The sequence below is a fragment of the Centruroides sculpturatus genome, unplaced genomic scaffold (assembly GCF_000671375.1).
Source record: "Centruroides sculpturatus isolate CEXI.00-Female unplaced genomic scaffold, Cexi_2.0 scaffold1074, whole genome shotgun sequence".
In the NCBI taxonomy this organism is placed as follows: Eukaryota; Metazoa; Arthropoda; class Arachnida; order Scorpiones; family Buthidae; genus Centruroides; species Centruroides sculpturatus.
Window position 1 is genome coordinate 179,589 of NW_019385359.1, and position 22,131 is coordinate 201,719.

Here is a 22,131-nt window from a genome sequence, read left to right on the forward strand (position 1 = left end):
AAATCAACAGTGAGGGAGAATGGGTGGTGAGAGATGTGACAGACATATCCGGAACTTACCGCCTGTGTAAAATTCCTTGGATTATTTGGTTGGATTCGTTACCGGATTCCTTAAAATGGTGAGCTAACATCTTAACTTACCGGCCATCTGGCCGTCTGACAAATTGTTTAATTACTGTCAGTAATTAATAAATATAATTTGACAAAAGTAAACAAACATGTTGAAAATATATAATTCGAGTTATATTATTTTTGTTTGTTGTTTTCTTACCACTGTTTTTAAAAAGTTTATTCTACATGAATTCACATTCTCCATTTTGGTAAAGTTTGATCCTTTTCTTTTCTGTTTAATATCTTTTTTACATATGTACTAAAGCGGGCAATCCTGGAGAGAAAGGGCATAGTCCGCATTGTGCATGAGAGGCCTTCTTGGGTTCTTCATCTCGGATTATACGAATACACGAACGTATCGGAGTGTCACGAAGTATGAAATCGTTCAGTGAATACGAACAATTGTCTCGTTTATCGAGTTCGTACCACATGACACTCTCAACACATTCGTTTGCTACTCACGTATCTCTTCACTATATATCCTGGTGATAGTATATTGCAATCCAACGCCATTGGATAGAAGGCCGAGCACTTATTCATTTTTTGTATTCTTTGGAACCGCTTTTACTTTTAATATGCATTTATTCAAACGCAACATTGTACCTATTTTGCATTACAATGCTAATATTTTCTATTAAGATAATGTTATTCAAATTGTGTATCCTGAAGCTTCGTAAGCATTTTGAAAGGTTCCTCAAGCATATTTCATTTATAATAAAACAATTATTTACAACAAAAAAAAAGAAAAAAACATTTTTCTAATTAATTTTTAAAGTAATTGACATTGAGATAGAGTTTTATGTTTACTTTGAACATAATTATATAGGCTAAATGCGGGAAAATTGGGAAGTTTAACATTATTGTATTATGGGGTATGATGAACAGTCCTGTTCGTATTACACCAACGACAATACAAACCGAAATATTACGTATTGAATCTAATAATTTGAATTGCTTAAATCTTATCTGAATAACCTTACAATTTGACGGCCGGATGGCCGATGTGGTTAAGATGTCAAACTAATGCTTTATGGAACTCAGGCCTCATAGAGAAGTAATTTGTTCTAGAGGACTCGTTCTGATAGTTGCAGGCGGTCAAAAAACCTTAGAAATTTTTCATGGGTGGCCTATTCCGATTATGTCGGGCCTCACCATCTAGCCGACCATATTGTGGGCCTGACTGAACCATAATGGGTATGAAAACAAATCTTCTCGAGACAATAAATTCAAGAGAAACTTTAATAAATTAATCAAAAATTATCTGAATTATACATAATAAGATTATCCGTTTGTATGTAATTATAGAAATAATATACAAATGGATTTAAATAATGAAAGTTTCCAGTGAAAAGAAAATATAAATAATACTAATCGTTTCCTTATTATTATATTGATATCTTTACGACCACAATAACAAGAAAGAAAAATATTGATAAATCCGATTTATTACGAGCATTATAAATTCCTAAAAGAAAAGTCAAATACTTCAAATAGCATAAAAAATTTAGGCTATTATAGCTAATATTTCTTCGTTATCAGTTGACGGACTTAAAGATTAGAGATGTTATATTGAACGAATTATTTGAAAAGACCACTTCACAGTTGTGTCAAATGGAGGTCAACAGTTAGTTAATATGTCCAAAAAACTTCTTAACGCGAAAGAACATTATCTAAATGACCAAAAATAGGACGAATCGATTTAGATCCATTTAACTTACTTAATCCAGATAAGTATTTTTGCAGCGTTTAACTTCAAATTGGAACTTATTTGATTCTAAAACTTCGAACATTGTCTTATTTTATATAGTTTTATAAATTTCGAATCTTAATGTGAAAATTGTTAATCTATATCTTAATTAATTATTAAGTTGTTATTGCAATGGAAATGAATAATTCAATATCAATCAATTATTTCATTTCTTATTAAAATAAAAATAATGAATGCCCTGTTATTGATCGCTTGCTCACACTACGCAAGTATTGTGAGCAAATCTTAGTTTCGTCATTGATTATCTATCGTAAGACATCTGTTATTCCATTTAAGATTTCATTTGCTATTAACGCTAATTCTTTTATCAGATTTTATACACGATTGTACATTGTTTAGACTTTATAACATTACTTCGTAATCTCAATAATTGAAATTCTTCTCGCACAGTTTTGAAAAGCGATTAACTTTATTTTTATAAAACATTTTCTTCGATTACTGCATAACTTTCTGACATAATTATCTAAATGCACCAACAACACACACACACACACGTACTTTTTAAACACAGAACTGATTCGATTTTAGCATTTTTGTAAACGTTATTATCAATCATTAACGACAATTGCGTGATTGCGTTTTATTTCCTATGTTTACACGTCTGTCCCAAGTCAAGCCCAGACGAAATCTACAAATGTATATCTTTTCCTTTTTCTTTTTCTTTTTTTTTAAGGAAAATATTACCTGTTTTATACTATAAAAATAGCTTCACTTCTCTTCCTATTTTCTACATTACATGTTATTTTTTTACTTTACTTATATATGAACAAATCATTGTTAGTCACCATAACTAATTAAGATTTAACACAATATGATTATTAATTTATTCATATTTTCTCTTTCCTAAAAATTAAGGAATATATATTAAAAAGTCTATAGAAATTCCATTTTTATATCCTTAAAAACAATTCTTTTTTTACAGAAAGGAAACTCTTAAGAAAGTCAATCTTTTAACAGGATGAATATTCTCAGTTAAGTATGTCTAAGTGATCGTGATTTAATCACTTACTCAACTCTTTTCACCTAAATATTTAACCTCTGTCATCAGAGAATGATGTGAAGAGTGATCTACTAAGGAGATTATAAGCCTCATTTTACATTTTGTATTAGATACGAGGGAAATAAATTATGGGAAAATGTTTATCTGGATAAATGGGATGGAAGATAAGTCAAATGATTGATAAGGAAGATGATTTTCTAGTGAATAGAAAATAAATGTAAACCTGTTTTTTTTAAATATGCTATTATTTTGTTTAAAAGTTGACTAATTTCTTATTAAATAATGCAATTTATTTGTTTTCTGTAATTTAATTTATAGTATTAAAAAATATATATTTAAATTGTAAATAAGCTTATTAGATATTTTAAAATTCTGCATAATTATTCATAAAACGCCAATAAAAATGTATTATTAAATATATATCCTCTATTCTTTTTCCATTGTTTTTACTTTATCGGCTCTGTTATATGTAACAGAGGCAATGACTCCCCAAGACGTTTACATTTTTGGATTCAGGGGACCTTGAAACGTCGAGAAATGCAAAAAAAATCCGGGGTTTTCTCTTTATGTATGAATATTAGTGTGTGGGGAAGCACGATTTTGTTAAGCTTAATAACTCCTGTGCTTTTTGTCGAAAATTTCTGAAATTTTGCAGAAGGTTTGTGTATTAGGGGCATTGATGCTATTAAATTTTGGTGGTTAAAGGTTCACGGGGTGGGGAGATAAAGGGGGGTCGTGTGTCGTATTTCTAATGGGGTCGGACTTAATGACGAGTTTACAATTTTTTTTATAAAACTCATCAAAATTAAGCATTTTGCTATTTTATAATAGTTAAAAATATAAAAAGTTTTTAAATAAAATATGATAACAGATAGCGCCACACACTCAATGTTTACTTTTGCCGGGAAAGTTAAGCAACTCGTTAATTAATTTTTCCAATTTAAACTTTTTAAATAAATAACTTGCATAAAATTGAACATGAAATAAGTTGAATAACACTAAAAATATTTAAATACATTATATGAATAATAATTATACTTAATCATTTTAAATAGTAATAGTGAATTAATAACAAAGAAAATACAGCATCCATTTATGATTAATTAATTTATTCTTTATACAAAAGATATATTGTGATGCACAATGAACAAAATTTTGATGATCTTTTTGTCTAAAATAAAAGATTCCTCGTAAAAACTAGTTTTATTTGGACGTTATCTGTCTTCAGATCGTAGAGCAGTAATTGTAAACCACAATAAAGTTCATATGATTCATAAAGAAGTACAGTATAGTTACGCTAAAACTTTTCGATAGTGGTCCATTTGGTCATGTTTTGTGATTAAATAAATTCGATTTTAAATGATAAGTGTCGATTTACATAATAGTTGCTCAGAACATTATATAATTAATATAATTTTGAATTTTCTCCATTAAAATGAACTCCTTCCGGCCTGCGAGCACTGGGAAGTACATTTTAGTAAGCCCATTATGGATTTGGTTATACCCATAATGGGGCAGCTGGGTGGTGAAGGAAGACGTCGACATATTCCGGATAGATTCTTGTCCGGATTTGATCCTGATTTCCTAAGAGCAGTAGCCTATCATCTTAAACAAACTTTCCTGCAAAATTTCAGAAATTTTAGACAAAACGGACAAGAGTTATTAAGCTTCAAACAAGCCCCCACCAGTGGGCGAGTGGTCTCCGTTGCCGCTCATCGTAGTGGTGACCAGACCCTAAAGACTGGGAGGTTCGTCGTGGGTTCGCGCCACGGTCGGACAGGCTGGCTGCTTGGAGTTTTCCGGGTTTTCTCCTTGCCTATAACGACTGAATAGGAGGCCAGTTCCCCATAAAAGTCCTCCCGGAAGGCATTTATTTCCCGCGCGTACGTATGGCTGTTCGATAGGAGGCCAGTTCCCCATAAAAGTCCTCCCGGAAGGCATTTATTTCCCGCGCGTACGTATGGCTGTTCGATACAGCCGGCTAATCGGTCGCCTAGCGATCATACATATACACAAGTCAACTCGGAGAAAGAGCCTACATTGAGCTAAAATCTCCATATAAACACCATCGAAGAAGAAGCTTCAAACAAGGTGAACAAAATCATTCCACCACCACACATACTAATATCAATAAATACAGAAAGAAACCCTTAATTATTTTTGCATTTCTCGACGTTTCAAGGTGTCCTGAGTCCAAAAATGTAAAAATCTTAGAGGGTCAGCTTTTGACCAATCGTCATACTTTCCTTCTTTTATATATAACAGCCGGGAAAGTAAAAAAGAAAATACACAAAAGAATTCAGAAGAGTTTATTATTGTAAACGAAATTGCTGTCTTGAAACAATTTTCTTTCAGTAAATTTCATATCAGAATAATTAAATTTTAATAATTTACTTGAAGCTTCCTGTCCTTTTAACGTTGTGTTTTTAAATCATATATTACATTGATAATTCAAAGACTTATCATACCCAATTTCTAGGTCAATATATAAATAATTTAAGCCATTTTTAGACCCATTTTTCAATCACTCTTAAAAACTGTCCCTGTTTGGGCCATAAACAATATACCCATGAATTGGGTTAAAAGAATAAAAATCGTTTAAGATGGTTCAGAATTAAGTGAAAATTTTCAACGCTTATGACATTAAAATTATGCTTAACATCATTATGTAATATAGGTCTCAGCTGTTGTGACATTTCTTCACTTCCACTTCATTCGTTCCTTTAAAACGTTTAAATTACGAAAATTACAATTTTTTGCAACCACGACCGTGGCACCATTATCCTTAATGCTAACGAGTTTACAGTAGACGCCCCCTATAACACTATTGATTTTTCCGTGTTATATGAATTCCATGTTGTACGAGTCACTTAGATTTTACAAATACGTGTGCCGGGTTGTGAACGGTTCACGTATTTGTAAAACCTAAGTGACTCGTACAACATGGAATTCATATAACACGAAAAAAATCAACAGTATTCTAGGGGGGACTACTGTATCTTATTTTACCAAAATAAATCCTATCGTTATACCGAGTAAACCTGCCTGAAAATATTTCTTTCGTTATAATATACAATTTTTCATTCTAATATTTGCATGATACGTTATAAACTTCACGTATCATGTCTAGATAATTCGGAGAAATGATAATCTATCGTCTTTAAGCCGCTGCCTTTCATAAATCATACTTCCTCAGTTAACACGCAAGACTTTTGGAATAAAGTTAGAACATGCTCCATCGATTTGTTAATATTTTAAGAAACACAATGAGGAAATGTACTCTAACAGAGAACACATCGTCATTCGCGTGTCTACAACTGTTCTAATGAGACGACGTTATGCATACAAACAAAAAAAAATGATAGAGTAAGCAAAACATGGTTTATGTTACAAAATGAATGCATTTTAAGTCGTAAACCAATATGGAATAACAATCAACATTAAAAAGGCAAGTAAACATAAGAGGGGAAAGCCAAATCACGCGATGTCACCAATGATTGATCATGCACTACGACTGGTTCGTGGCAGAATTAAATTCGAGTAAATTTAGAAGATTGTTATTTAGATCAAAGATTGCATTTCTAAAAGAAAATTTTATAAAATTAAGGAAGTTCTTTTATATTATTATTTAAATTAAATTTGGAAAATGTAGTAATTGAAAAAATACATATATATTTTTTCATTTTGATTCTTCTCTATGAGCACTGAGAGAGCCTTTTAATCTTATCCATTATAAGTTCGGACAGGCCCACAATGAAAGAGGCCAAGTGATAAAAGACATGTTTGAGACAAATCATCTCGAGAGATTCCTATGATTTTTCAACCTTTCGCATTCGATTCTGGGTTCTCCAGAGTTTCCCAAATATTTCAAATATGTTTTTAATGTATTTATTTATTTTAATTTATGTAGAAGAAAGGTTATAAAACATGAAATGTAATTTATTGTCTTATAGCATCTTTTCTTCAGTTGTTTTCCAGTTTTTAATATCATTTCTAACATAAAAATAACTGCTATTTCAGAATTATAACTGTAAGAAAGTAACTTTATACATTTTTATTCTTAAATAAACATTATTACAATATGAAATTTTTACTTTTAACTTACTGTATTTGGTAATTTATGAGTTATTTATTTTCATTATTGTTTCTATCAACTTAGTCTTATGTTTAAACCATATCCATTCGGATATCAACTACAATCACTTTTTTTTATAAAAGTACAATAAAGATGTGTAAATAAATGAAAGTAATGAGTAACTGTACTTAAACTTTCATCAAAAGTTATCGAATAATTGAATAAAATAAATTGTATTTTCTCACACAGAACACTCAGATGAATTCTATTCTACAGAATAAGAATAAGAAATACTAAATAATTCAATTTACAATTCAGTTAAATTTTTTAAATAAAATATTCATATAAAGATAGCTGAAATGTGTGAATTTATCAAAATTATTAGCATGAAATAAAAAAACAATTTTCTAAATTTAAATATATGTTAAAAGGATAATTTGAAGACGATTACATTTCATGAGCTTTAAATGATTTCGAGTTAAGTGTTTAGAACTTTAGAACTTCATTATAAATGCAAACTGTCTTCTTTACAAAGGTTAATTATCCTGTTCACAAAGGTTTAAAATTTTCTTTGTTGAAATAACAGTTAATTGTTTATATTTTAAAACTAAATTATAAATTTAATAGAACTTTTTAAATGTTTCTTGAAGATTTTCTTCTTGTTAACGTTTCAAATCCCTCATTAACAGAAATTCTTTAAGATTTCAGTAGATAAATGCATATAAAATCGAATGATTTATTTTTAATTTCTTAAGCCAATTAAATTACATGTTAAAAGGGAATTTTTTAACCAATATATTGATTAATCCTATTTATCGATGTGAAGATAAAGGAGTTAATAATCTTTCACTCTATTAACTTAATCCATATCTTTCGGAATTGTTAACCTCCATTTTGAGTTATATAACTAGATGAAATTTCAAGTGGATCCTTTCGACTACGTAATTCCTTAAATTTCATATCATTATTTTTTCATTTTAATGATAAAATATCTATTAATGTGTTAATAAATCTAAGAAATTCTTAAATTACCTATAAAGATGTGTTGTTTTATTTTAGATAATCTTAAAAAAATGATTTCATATACTGTAAATTTTTATGATTTCATTAACGATTAATGTTGAAATTTTTAAAATATTTTTATCTCTTCCTTTTATATTTTGCCTTTAACTAATGGGAAAATGAGATTAATAAAGTTTTCTCAATATATGGGTCAAGTAGTATAAATTCCGGGATATCGCGGATTATATCTCGAGTTTAATAATAGGATTATTATATTTCCTCAAACAATATATCCTTGAAAGAAAGTAACTGCAACACTGCAATATCATTTCGTTGCTATATAATTAGTTTTTCTTTTTATTATTATATAAACACGAACAAACACTTTTATTGCTTTTTAAGCATTTATAATATTATAATATGCATAAGGAAAATTAATATTAAAATAAAAATAAGTCAGTTCAATATTGTTTCGTTAGAATTACTTTAATGGATTCTATGATAACTATTTCAAAAAATGAAGTAATTGATTATTAATTAAAATATAGGGTTATTTTCTTAGTCCTGTTTTCCACAGGTGTAATAACACATACTCTACATAACAGTAGACTTTAGTAACATTTATATACCATACTTAAATACACACCCTGACAGCATATAAACATAATAAAACAGTTGCTTTTGCCCTATAATTTTAGTCCAGCATAACACTTGGCATAGGTATTAACACAATATAATAGATATTGATGCCAACATTATACTTATCTTAATTTAATTTTCTAACTACAAAAGCTTTTACTCAAAGTTTTATTATTTTATTTTATCATTTTAAATCTACAATTTTCTTTTATTATACTTATTTTATTGTTGACGTAATATTACTTTATGTAAGAGTCTCTTCATATGTTTTTTTTTTACCATTTTAGGAATTTTTACAATAGTCACGTTTTAATCATCTGTTACAACATTTTTACTCGTCTGACGAGCATTCTCGTATCATTTATTAAACCCAACCCGACAATCCAATCCACCTAATTTTTAAAATTCGTGTATACTCTGAAGGGATGATTAAACTTTCTTACGTATTGTATTATGTTATGAATAAATATACTTTAAAAAGCACAGTAATATTTAACTGAAGCTTGTTTTTAAAACTTTTTAATGTATTTAAATGATTAATTTCGTTGAGTTCAAGTCGACATCATCCATAATTACTAATGTTTTTGAATAGAATTGTTGACAATAACTTTCAAATAAACCTAATAAAATGATTTAGTATTATAACTTTTTAAGGATTCGGTGGTAATAATAGTTAACTCTATATATTCTCGTGACAAAGAGCTTATCCAGATTGTTTTCGTTTGACACAAGAGACTATTAGGATAAAATATGCAAGACTCTTCAGGTATAATCTATCAAACCTCAATAAGATTTGACTTTATCGAATATATTTTTATACTTTATTCACGTAAAGTTTTTCTAGAATTTATTGAAAATTTAATTAACTCCAAAGTCAATAACATCTTACATAAGGAAATAACATTTTTCGTATATCAGTAGACTATATTCTATAAGTGAGTAATTGATAAAAAGAATATAAATGGGTTAATGTCGCAGCAATCGAGTGACAATCATACAATTCATTATGCAGTATAATATATCACGAATATGAGACGAAAATATCTTGGCATATGAAAAAAATTTATGTTTTTCATGATAATGATGACTAGAAAAGCCACTTCCCATCAATCCTATTATTTTATCAATATTTTAATCCCATTGATAAATTGTATAATTAATTANATAATATTTCAATATATATATATACTTTTTTTTAAGCTCACTTATCCCTATACAAGGGAAGATCAGTAGTACGAGTTGATTGTAATGCCTGATCTTGGGCAATAATGTATGAATACTGATCGCGTATCCTCTTGAATGGAGAAGATACGTAACGTGGATGATATTTAGGTACGTAAACCGGTACATATTTATGAGGTTTCTTAACATATTCTTGCATGGGACTACGAGAATACACTTTAGTAGGTACGACGGCATGAGTTATAGGCACACTTTTAGAACTCTTCACCGTTTTAATGGCTTGGCTTCCACTATTTTCGGAGTACATGTGTACATCAGCGGGATCTTCTTTTGCTGTTCCGTGTTCATTAGTACGAACTATAGCTCTGAATCCGTTCTCGTCAGCGATGTAATCAACGTGTCTATATATTCCATAGCTGTCTGTATATCCGTATGATCCGATTTTAGTACCTTTCTCGTCGCTCTTCTCTTCTCGGTGTTGGCGATTGCCGTATTTATCATAAATCGAATAGCCAAAATCATAAGGCTGGCTTGGATATTTCTGAAAAATATTTTTAAATATTTTATGTCTAAAAATAATAAACGTAAAAATAACATAAAACACGTTTTAAATTAAGTAACCGCCCATCTTTTTTAAAATTGACCAATAGAAACCTGTTTAAAGATATTTTTTTAAACAACGAATAATCAGGTAGATATAAAGAGATTAACATTTTAAAAATAATTGTTTATTGTATTATTATTTATATTTTATAAATAAATAAATATTTAAAAAAACATACCGAAATAAAATAACATAATGAGGACAGATGAGAAAAAAATTGTTTAAAATGCCTCCCCGATGGCAAGGACAATACAAACAAGAACATTTTTTTCATATAATTCTCTTTGATTTTTATATAAAAATGATTTTTGATGTTTATCAGACGTATGAAATTTTAATATAACATATTTTTTTAAATATATTTTAAAAAATTAAATAATATAAAAATAGGTCAAATCGATAGATTCGTTATAAAAACGATAGAGAAATTTGTTTACCTGAAAATCAAGGCTGTGGCCGTTACATATTCCTAGGACAAAACACAAGAATAATAGTAATACCTGAAAATAAATAAATAAATTTAAATTTGCAATTGATGACAATTTAAAATATTATTATTATTTAAATATTTTAGTTGGTGAAATCATAAGGAATTTTAGAATCTGGAATATCTTATCTTAATTTCAAATGAACCTGTTTAATAAACATGAGGATTTTTTTTATTTAATCATGTTAAATCTAAACATTTATGTAACTTTTCCTTATATTTCTCATATGCGAATAAATAAATAATAGCATAAAATGCCTTTTTTTAACCTTATAATACTTAAATAAACATGCCAATACTAAACTAATTTTTAGTAATAGTTATATATTTATCTTATCTTATTATATAGATGATAATTATAAATTTTATACAGTTATTTACATTTTATATAGACCTGTATTATTTTATATACTTTTCATTACCTTATATATAGCCTATGTATTGTTCTTTATTATATTATTTAATAACCTTTGAATATTAATGTAATTAATTTATAAAATATACATATTAAAGAATACATTAGCAGAAAAATTATTTTCTTATTACTTCTTCATTTTGTAGTAGAATTGAGAATGTTTTTAATGAGAAAATACCATAAACTGAAGAAAATAAAAATAAAAATCTCTGTTAATTCATAACTTAAAAACTTGTTTTAAAACTTTTATGTAAGAAAAAACATTATGTTTTTTATACAAAAGAGAATGTTATGCTTTAATATAAGAGAAATTTGAAACTTTGCAAAGATAGATTTAATAATATGTCAACGTTGTACAAAAGTAATGACTCTAATTAAATATTAATCGGATTAAAAAGCACTTTTATAAATTCTTCTATATACAAAGTAAATTATTATTAATTATAACATAATTTATAAAGTATACTTTCTATTTTAAATTCAAATAACTGTGAAATAGTTCAACCTTTTTATATAAGTACATATAATACTTTTAATATTTCTTCACACAAATCTGTGTTGATTCAAAAGGTTATTTCAGGTCAGGCTATGAATTTTTCTTAATGTTTTAAAGATAAGAAATATATATATATATATATAAAGTAAATTAACTTCTTAAGGTTTTCAACCCAGAAGGACGTGTCTAATTTTTTTTAAGAATTTCTTTAAACTAGATTTTTATATAGATATGCCTACATATAATCTAGAGATGATGCCACATCAAATAATAAATCGTAGCTAAAAACAATTACGATCATCATTACGAGCAATTTAAACAGAGCAGATACCATAATATATATAACAACTTGGAGCTTTGTTATTTAGATGTATTCTATTATTTATTTCTCTTGACAGCTTTATGAGATATTTTATATCTTCATAAAATAAATTCCGAGATATTGTAAATATCTCGTTTCATTTCTGTCAATTTATGGTAATATTAAAACATCGTACTATTTTAACCATTGTTCATAAACATTAAAGATAGAAATAGTTTATTACCGCTTAAAATAAATATATAAAAATAGTTAGATAACAATTATAATAGATGTAATTATAATTAATACTTAAAAATAGAATATTCGCATTGTTTTTCTTTATTTCTGTTAATAGAAATGAATTTTTTTACACATGGGCGTCGATCCTTAAGGGACAGAGGAGACATATCCTTCCCAATTTTTATTTTTATTTTATATTATAATATAAAAATTGAAGTAGAAACGAGGCCTGTACACAACATATACATCTTAATTCGTATATCCATTCAAAACCCGACAATTTTCCTTTCACAACGTCGTTGCCCCTCCCTAATATGTATACAGGTAAACCTTGCGATGATTTTTACATACATTATTTTCAAGCCTAAACGTCGAGGTCAGTGGGGTCATTTGACCTTCTAGTTCTTATATCAGAGTTTCCTTCATCTCTAAATCCATTGTGTCCAGGGCTGGATAGACTTCTTACGGCCTTATGTTATAACATATAAAAGGCCTTCTCCACCATTAAGTAATGATAAAAGTTTAGTTTGTTTAGCTTGTGTTTAGGCTACAGGGAGTCTTCATCTAGGCCTCTCTTTCTATCTCAGACACCATTATTTTATGTAAAAATATGATGTAAAAGTAACATACTGTCTTTACTACTTTCCAATTTTATACTTAATTTATATTATTAATTTTATTCTTATATCTTTATGCCTTTCAGAGAAGATCATCCGCACGTTTTTGAATGGTTCAAGCCTCGTCTCATTACTCTTATGCCTTATTTATTTTACGAGTTTAATAAAATTATTGTTAAATTTAATTATATTAAAAATCTTTTAGTTATTACTAAATAAAATAATAACTTTATAAAGAATTTCAAGAATGAAAATTAAATGTGTAGACCTAATTCATTTCTGGTTTTGTTGGAAAGTAGTTTGGTCCATATCCATATTTTACATCAAAAATTAATAAATCTAAAGCATTTGCATCTAAGAGAGAAGTTTTTTCCCATTGGCTTTAAGATAATAGAAAATAAAAATAATATTCCAGCACGACTCTATTCACAATACAAAAATACTATTGTTATTGTCATGGCGGCAATAGTAACAAACTCGGTTAGCACAATGTGGACCACCCAGGCTGGAAGAAATCTTCGTTTTGATAAAATTAGAACAATAGTATCGCTAATTGAGAAAGATGATTCAACCAGTTCAAAAATTTATTCTAATAATACTAAAAATGGCTTATGTAAGATGTTATTAGACCCAAGAGAGCTCTTAATATGTTTTTCCTTTTTCCTTTTTTTTATTATGCATTACCAATATAATTATTATTCTTACGACCTATCATACATTACTCAATGTTACAGAAAGGAAATGAACTCTGTAATACATTATTTTACATCCTGACAGATAAGCCGTGAACATAATTTAATGCATAGTAGATTTTAAACCGAGTAATATATGAAAACTATTCACTATAAAAGGTGTGTTTTGGAGGTAACATAATGGCAATATCTCCGTAAAAAAAAATAAACTACTTACGTCAGTAATGGAAGTATAGTATTGTTCGCAGCGAATACATTTGTATGCTATGAATTAAGAACGAGTTAATATTCATAAGATGCAGCTAGAGAACAATAAAAAAAATTGACAATATCATACTCTAAGGCAAGTAACTTAATACACAATAGAAGATATTTGAACGTCAACAATGTAATCAATGAAGCGACAACTTGTATATAAATCATTAGCTTAGACATATTTACGAGTTTCAAAGAATATTATCAGATGAAAACAATAAAATTTGCCTCGTATAAAACTATATATTATTAACCATTATACAAAAGCGTTAAGATTAAATTGTTAAACATTAACGAATTAAGTATCTTACCTCCGACATCTTAAAAGGATTTATCCACATCAATCTATCATAAACATTATAAATATTAAAAAACTATTCAATAGATCATACTCCATTAGAAAGAGATAAACACTTGCTAAATAAAATGCATAAGTGTCAGAATATCTTTTTGTTTCGTATTAACATGGTATTTAAATGCTCTCAACGTAAGCTAAATGTGAGAAATGTTAAGTTTCCTTCTTTACAAGTGAAGGAGTTATACATAGACTAACTCGCTAGTGTTGTTTGGCATATGTGTGATACAGTAAATGAGGCTACTGACCCCATCAATGATTTATTATATATATATATATATAATTTTTTAATGCATTTATTTGAATTTCAATTAATAAAAAACCACTTTCGTAACTTTAATAATTATTATTTTACTTGAAGAAAAAATTACTATATTATAGTTTTTTTTTCTTTTTTTGTCTGTGTTAGTTTAAACGGCCGTGACATAAAACCAATATTATATATTTACTCTCATTAAAAATATGTAAAATATATTGAAATTATTATCAGATCAAGGTTAAAGTTTATCCATCGATAACGTAACAGTCACATGACCAAAAATTGGGTCATTTTTACCTCACTGTCAATTATAGTGCATAGGTAAGGAAAATGGGGCCAAAAGATTATTCATTTTTGACGCCTTTCATTTATTGAGGTTTCTTTTAATATAAATATATGTTTTTAATGAGAAAATACCATAAACTGAAGAAAATAAAAATAAAAATCTCTGTTAATTCATAACTTAAAAACTTGTTTTAAAACTTTTATGTAAGAAAAAACATTATGTTTTTTATACAAAAGAGAATGTTATGCTTTAATATAAGAGAAATTTGAAACTTTGCAAAGATAGATTTAATAATATGTCAACGTTGTACAAAAGTAATGACTCTAATTAAATATTAATCGGATTAAAAAGCACTTTTATAAATTCTTCTTTATAGAAAGTAAGTTAGTATTAATTATAACATAATTTATAAAGTATACTCAGTAATAAAAGATGAATACTTCTAGAAAATATCGCTAGATGGCATTACCATCATTTAGCTTGACAAAATGGCGCAACTACACGTGTAATAAATCAATAATAAAATGTATTTAAAATCAAAGGCCTTAATCTATAGTTTAGGGCCTGACATCGAAGCTTCGACCTTAACATTTTAAACTGCTGGTTACTAACTTGAAATCACATTTATACTATCGCGAAGTAGGCCTAATACATTCTAATTTTAAGGATTAAAATAAACCATAATACATATTTTTATGGCATGTTTCATGCTTAATTTTATAGGAAAATAAGTAATTTTACCCAAATTACAATCCCGAAAACAAATAACTTAAATTATTAATAATTAAATATGGGATCTTTTAACCAAATAATATTAAAACAAATTACATTATTGTAAAGGTATGAAGCTGTCACTTATGTGTATATATGAGCAGCGTAGGATTTACACTTACGCCCTAAGCTATAACATATAAGATATTCTGCTAATAATAAAAAATTTACAAGCCCTAAGGTATGTATAGATCCGGCTTTGAATGATTAGATATGAGTAAAATTATTATTATTATTATTATTTTTATATAAAATTAAAGAAATAAAANCCAGCAAAGCACAAATATCATTAACATTTAGGATTGATTCTATAAATAACTCAAATAAAATTAAGAAAAATAAAGGTAATAAAAGTAAAAATTCCTGATATGACATAAAAATAACTAAAGAATTTAATATATATTAAATTAATTAATTAATAAAGAAATATTCTGTATTTCTCGTCTAAATTGGGAAGATAATACATGCCAAGATGATTTGAACAATTAAATGACGTAACGTACGAACACTTTCGCATAAGTAATGAAGAACGGCAGATAAAATACCTTTCATATCAAAGGTATTATTTTAATTATCCATATCAACAGAGACGAAAACGTGATTATACAGTAGGTCAAACAATTGAAAAGAACCGTAATTTAAAATCACGTTTGGTTAAACCAAATGAAAGCATTTGAGGAATAACTGTCTATTGTAAATATGCAAACAATAGATACACTTACAATAATAATTGGGTTTTGGGTGTGAATATACACTGTCGGCGTTAAGCAAGGTTGGACCATCGTGACCCACGATATGGGGTGGCTTTCATTCATTATCTTGTCACTCTCACAATACACTAGATCTTATCGAGAGAGAGAGAGAGAGAGAGAGAGAAAAAAAAGCAGATTTCGTCTTTCGAATTTTATAAAAATACTACTTTAATTCCTGTTGTTTTCACCACTTTATTTAGGTGAAAACATCTCTCCAAATTTCTAAACAAATTATCAATTTTTTTTATAATTACAATCCGATAGATGGCGTTAAGGTAGTTTATGCAATTTTTATTTAAAAATAAAGCTAATATATAATTATAATAATAATATTGGAAAGTTTTAATGAAATATTAGTCAAAACTATTTTTTATTGTTTAATAAAAATATAATTATGAATATATTCAATTAAATTGAGCGTATTAATGATAGCTAATGTAGTGCTTCCATCTAGTGAGTGAGATTGAAAGTAATGATGAAAAACTAAATAAAACTTGCCTAAGGTGACTGTCTTCCGTTTGGTCTTTTTTTTACAGGGTTGGAGAAACCATATTTTAGGATTAACAAGAAAAGCCGCATACTTATCTGCATCTTAAATACAGTACGTCTGTTATTTACAATAGGATTACAAAAGCCACGTTTTAGGAATAGATAAGAGTAATTGTTAATAGAGACTCCATAAGCTGAGGCAGGTTTCTTTTGTTTCTTTTTTCTTTCTTTGTGTGGGCAGAAAGAGAACCTTTTATTGTGGGTTCGACCAGGCCCGCAATGGGGCTTGGCCGAATCCAAAATTATGTATTTTTCCCGGTTATGTCTGGTGAGAGGAACGGGCCTCCCCCATCACCGTGAAAAATTTCTGAGGTTTTCTACTACACGAATTCCCCAGTGCTGCAGACCCATGCCTTGACTATCCGGGTGTCAGATTATAGATAATTAAAATTCGGTAGTGAATACGCTTATTACTATACATATTAACATAGTATATTACTCACAAAAGTATAGGTACTTACTTTCCAAATTTGATATATTTTATTAAGCATAATTTGCATAATAATTAGGCCTATACATAATACTACATTTATATGACTATACAATTGTATTTAGAACAATATCGTTAATGGTGAGTTTTACTAATATACAAAAGATCTTCATAATTTGAGCAGTAAATAACTACTGATAGAATTTAGTTCTTTTTAAATTAATCCCATCCGGATTTCTTCGATTTTTTCTTATTATTATTATGTTTATTACTCGTTCCGGTTCTCCAACTACTCCTCCATGAAGAACGGCGCCCTTTTATTTGATTTGTTTTCGATTTTTTCTTAGGAGCTTGAGTGGGAGCTTGCCAATCTTCTTCGTCTTCATCATCGTCTTCCCAATCTTCTTCGTCATCCAGAACATATTCGGAAACGATATCGGCATCGGCTGGATTAGCATTTACTGTACCCGGTTCGTTGGTTTTAACCCATGCCCGAAAACCGTCAGGACCGGCTGTATATTCCACCTGACGATATATTCCATCTGCATCTGTATATCCGTAAACTCCTCTAACATTTCCTTCTCCATCCGATTCTTCTCTTCTAGTTTGTCTGTTACTGTCTTCATCTTTTATCTTGTATCCGTATCTATAGCGGTGGGCCTAGTCAAATGAACATTTTAATTAATTATCTTTGAATTTTAATCATTAATTTAAATTTGAAAATCCGAAGTATTTACCTGATCGTTATCCTTCTTCTTTGATTTCGGCCTAGCTGATACTGCTATAACGAATACGAGTAACAAAATAAAGACCTAAAAGTATAGTTTTAAAACATTTTTAAATGCTGTCTAGATTCTTAATTTTACTTTCTTAATCCATTTGCTTACCTTCATGTTCCTTACTGTAGATCTAGTTGTCGTTTGATACACAAGTAATGTCACCTCGTATATATATACAGTTAGTGGCTACCTAGACCTTTTGTTTTAATAATTTCTCGCCCCAATTTCTTTTAATTTTCTAAACAATTGATTAGTTTAGTTCGAATTCTTCATCTTTCAACTTGACACAATAGACATTTTTTTATGGGGGCAACTCGATAATAATTTCTAAAAACCTTCGTTCTTATTCCTTTTTATTCATTTGCAGTTTCCGTTATAATTCAAACAATGGAAGGAAATTTTAATTGTTTAGTAGTCCCTATTGATTTTTATTAACTATAAAGTCTATCTTCTCCATCAAGGAGAACGGCATTGTTTATCTTCCATCATTTCCGATAAGAAATCACTTTCGATAATGATAGATAACCTTGGAATTTACTTTTTAAAGATTTATAAAAAGGACTAAATCGATGCAAATTAGCCGGTTTTGAATGACATTTACACCAAAAAATAAGGTAGAAAACTAAGCAAAAATTTATAAAGAGTAATTTTTACTCGAAGGTTGAATAAAATTTCGTTCAGTCATTAAGTGTGTCGCATGGTTTAGTGACTTTCAAAGACAATTTTGCATTTCCCTTTCATTTCGTTTGACACTCTGACAGTTGTTACAATTGTTCGGCGGCTTTGGTAATTGCCATGACAGTGATGATTAGTTCCGAAGAGATTGTAGACATAGGACCGGTTGTTAACGAGTGACAACCGTTAATCCCTAATTTATTTTATTATTTTTTTAATCGAATTTCTTTAACACGATTACGCTCTAATTTTTTAAGAGAAAAAAATCATAAATCGAAAATACTTTGAAATGAATTTTTATGATAAAAATAACAGCGGGTGGATCTACTAACGGTACTTTGAACCGGGAAATTATAACGGCGAAAGTTGTAAAAAGAACTGCAGGTTGCTTGTCTTACTTTATTTTTTCATGTCTGGGTCATCAATAAAATCTTCCATTTTACTCTAAAATTCGCTCATATTTCTAGTTTTCAATTACATATTTTATTATACAAAAATTCCCGTATATAGAAAGTATATTATTACATAAATACGGTATAACGTTTAATATTTAAAAAAAAATATATATATATATGAAGAATTAAGTATCTTGTGTGAGAATTTTTCGATAATTAACAAAAATTGGGGTCGTATTAATTAGTTATTTTACCAAGATTTTACATAATTAGAAATATATTATGAAGGAAAGTGTTTAAAATTTGACAGCGGGTCATTTCATTAAAGAAATACCAGGTCAAAATTAACGGTATATATAACAGTTCTACACTGTTTCGTATTCATAAACAAAGATGAAGTCTCAGGTAAGATCGATTTATTTCAATAATAATAATAATAATAATAATAAATAGTACAGAGTTCTATAGGTTAGTGAAGAAGTTAACCTAATAGAAAGCTACTCGTATAACAAATTTGATAGTTATATTTATTACAGAAAATAATAGAACTGATGGGAAAATTGATGGAGGTTGTAAGGTTTATGATATTGATTATGTAATTAAAAAAGACGACGTATAATGGGATTAATTGATTTTAAGAATTAAATTAAATAATCAATCTTCTAGACACGATAACGGATGAAATGATTGTGATGATTGATTAATTTAATTAGTTTTGACAACTTAAATAGGATGTTTAAAATGTGAATTATTAATTTATTTTTTTTCTATAACCTTACGTAACTTTAAAATTGTTTTTTTTTTTTTCTTTTTTACAGGTAGCCATTTGCCTCTTGGCTAGTTTTGTAGTCGCATACACGTATCCGCCTCCCAAATATGACTATCCTCCACCTCCTAAGTATGATTATCCGGCGCCTCAGAAATATCCACCTCCAAAAGTAAGATTTACAATAAGACCTGTATGTCTGTCTGTATTTTTTTTTCCGACATTTATTTTATATTATGTAAGAAGTCGAGCATTTATGTACCGCCTACAGTAACAAATAACTTTCCCGCTGTTGTTTATTTGTAGCCCCAAGCTAACGTACTAGTTTTGTAATATTAAAATTATTATTTTAGGTAGAAAAGGCAAATCCGTACGAATTGAACTACGATTTCCTAACAGACGATGGAGCTTCCGTTTGGCAACAAGAAAATGGCAACGAAAAGGGTGAAAAATCAGGTTCCTACGGATATAAAGATGCTTACGGTGTTTACAGATACGTCGATTATTGGGCGGATGCTAACGGTTTTCGTGCCAAGATTAAAACTAACGAACCGGGTACCGATGATGCCGATCCAGCTGACGTAGATATAACTGCTTATCCTCCACCTAAATATACCGCTAAAGCTAAACCACCCAAAGCGAGTTACAAGTCACCGGAACCATCGTCTTATCCACCACCACCCCCTCCTAAAGAAACGTACAAACCTAAACCAAAACCACCTCAGTATAAAACAACTAAAGCTTCACCTCCACCTCCGAGTTACGAACCTCCATTGCAGAGTTACGAAATAGTTTATCCACCATCGAGTTACCCAGGTTATGGTTTATACTGAAACGTGTCCTTTCTATCTAAACCATTTACTAATTTAATCGTTTTTTAAACAAAAAAAAAATGCACAACTAGACGGGTTGCAGGTTAGCCTTTGTAAATAATTCTTATTCTTATTTTTATGCAATAAAATTTGTTGATAATTATCCCTTTTTTTTTTTTTAATTATTCGTGGATACAACTCCACACTCATTCGTATAATTATCACTTGAAAATGTTAGAAAAATGAACCGATTTCTAATTAATTTTGAATAAAATTCGTAGGTACTTTATGTTAAAGAATTACATAATTTTATAATCAAATATTTAGCCTATATGACTTAACGTTGAGTAAACATTGACGGATGTATTCATCATTTCGTAATGTTTTAATAACAAAAAAAAAAAAAAACGAAAGTTAATCATGAGAACTACATTTTAACCTCCTTTCACCCGATCAAAAAATTATGTAAGACGTTCTAAAGAATGAATTGTTTCTCTACTATCTTGTTAAGCATAAAGCCCGAGGCTGATACCTTATCTTCCACGTCCTACTTCTTCCCTTTTCCTCCCTAAAGCAAGAACAACACCCCGGGTCTTAAATAATTATTATACGCATATTACGTGGAAAAACCTGAGAAAACTTTAACTCGGATTTAATAAATAATAAACTAAAACGGAAATTCTAATAAACTAAGGTAATTGTATTTAGTTTTTTTTTTTTAAGTTTTTATTATTCCGGAACGTCATTTGTTCCAGCGAATTATTATTTCTTTTTTTTTTTTAGGTCATAAACGAAGGTAAATCGATTCAGATCGTGTTTCGTTCCTTCCCTTTCAGACCGGCTTATTATTAAAATGACATTTTGTGTGGTTGGATGGACACGTGGCCCTTCTAGCTCCGGGTTAATATTTCTCTGTAGACTCATAAAGGAATGGTTCAAATTTGATAGGCGTATTCTTAATGGATACCAAAGAGCATTTTCGTAAATTCGTTTCTTTAATAGTTGTAAGGCCGACACACGTGTGTTTTTAACACAGAAGTTTAATGTGTTCAGAAATGCTGAAAATGTATACAAATTTTTTTTAACTGTAAATTGATATTTCCTGTTTATTATAATAGGTGAAATATATAGAATTTTTTTTTTTACTAATAGAGANTGAGAACATAAAGAAGAATTAAGATAAAGTTACATAAAAATATGAATAAATTTAAAGATAAATATAAATTAAACTTTCTTTATAATAAAATTAATAACTGAACAAGACAAGAATTTAAATTATTAAATTTATATTCTACAGTTAAAGGAAGTTATTCATATAAATTCAAACTCACTTTTTCTCTTTCTTAATATTTTAAGCAAGTTAAAAATTAATGAATTAAATTGCACATTTATTAATTTACAACAAGTAAATTAATAAAT

The 22,131-nt window shown here is 28.5% G+C and overlaps 3 protein-coding genes across 3 annotated transcripts; 1 reads left to right on the forward strand and 2 right to left on the reverse strand.

Moving 5' to 3' along the window:
• Positions 1-9,795: 9,795 nt before the first annotated feature.
• On the reverse strand, positions 9,796-14,203 carry LOC111638088 (cuticle protein 16.8-like). Its single transcript, XM_023383721.1, has 3 exons — positions 14,195-14,203; positions 10,818-10,880; positions 9,796-10,317 (listed from the first exon to the last, which is right to left on the reverse strand). Exons 1-3 carry the CDS (start codon positions 14,201-14,203, stop codon positions 9,796-9,798), a joined length of 594 nt encoding a protein of 197 aa, XP_023239489.1.
• A 3,301-nt stretch (positions 14,204-17,504) lies between these two features.
• On the reverse strand, positions 17,505-18,178 carry LOC111638089 (adult-specific rigid cuticular protein 15.5-like). Its single transcript, XM_023383722.1, has 3 exons — positions 18,173-18,178; positions 18,023-18,097; positions 17,505-17,945 (listed from the first exon to the last, which is right to left on the reverse strand). The coding sequence occupies exons 1-3, from the start codon at positions 18,176-18,178 to the stop codon at positions 17,505-17,507; spliced, it is 522 nt and encodes a 173-aa protein (XP_023239490.1).
• A 461-nt stretch (positions 18,179-18,639) lies between these two features.
• LOC111638090 (extensin-like) lies at positions 18,640-20,733 on the forward strand. The gene is made up of 3 exons (XM_023383723.1): positions 18,640-18,678; positions 19,953-20,072; positions 20,254-20,733. The coding sequence occupies exons 1-3, from the start codon at positions 18,655-18,657 to the stop codon at positions 20,731-20,733; spliced, it is 624 nt and encodes a 207-aa protein (XP_023239491.1). The 5' UTR covers positions 18,640-18,654.
• Positions 20,734-22,131: the final 1,398 nt, after the last annotated feature.

Excerpts from the sequence above, each read along its gene's own strand:
- LOC111638089 (XM_023383722.1), bottom strand. Across the intron at positions 17,946-18,022 it reads AGAAGAAGGATAACGATCAG|GCCCACCGCTATAGATACGG; the intron begins GTAAATACTTCG and ends TCATTTGACTAG.
- LOC111638088 (XM_023383721.1), bottom strand. Across the intron at positions 10,318-10,817 it reads GCCACAGCCTTGATTTTCAG|AAATATCCAAGCCAGCCTTA; the intron begins GTAAACAAATTT and ends AATATTTTTCAG.
- LOC111638090 (XM_023383723.1), top strand. The coding sequence starts at position 18,655 with ATGACATTTACACCAAAAAATAAG. Across the intron at positions 18,679-19,952 it reads CATTTACACCAAAAAATAAG|GTAGCCATTTGCCTCTTGGC; the intron begins GTAGAAAACTAA and ends TCTTTTTTACAG. Across the intron at positions 20,073-20,253 it reads AGAAATATCCACCTCCAAAA|GTAGAAAAGGCAAATCCGTA; the intron begins GTAAGATTTACA and ends TTATTATTTTAG.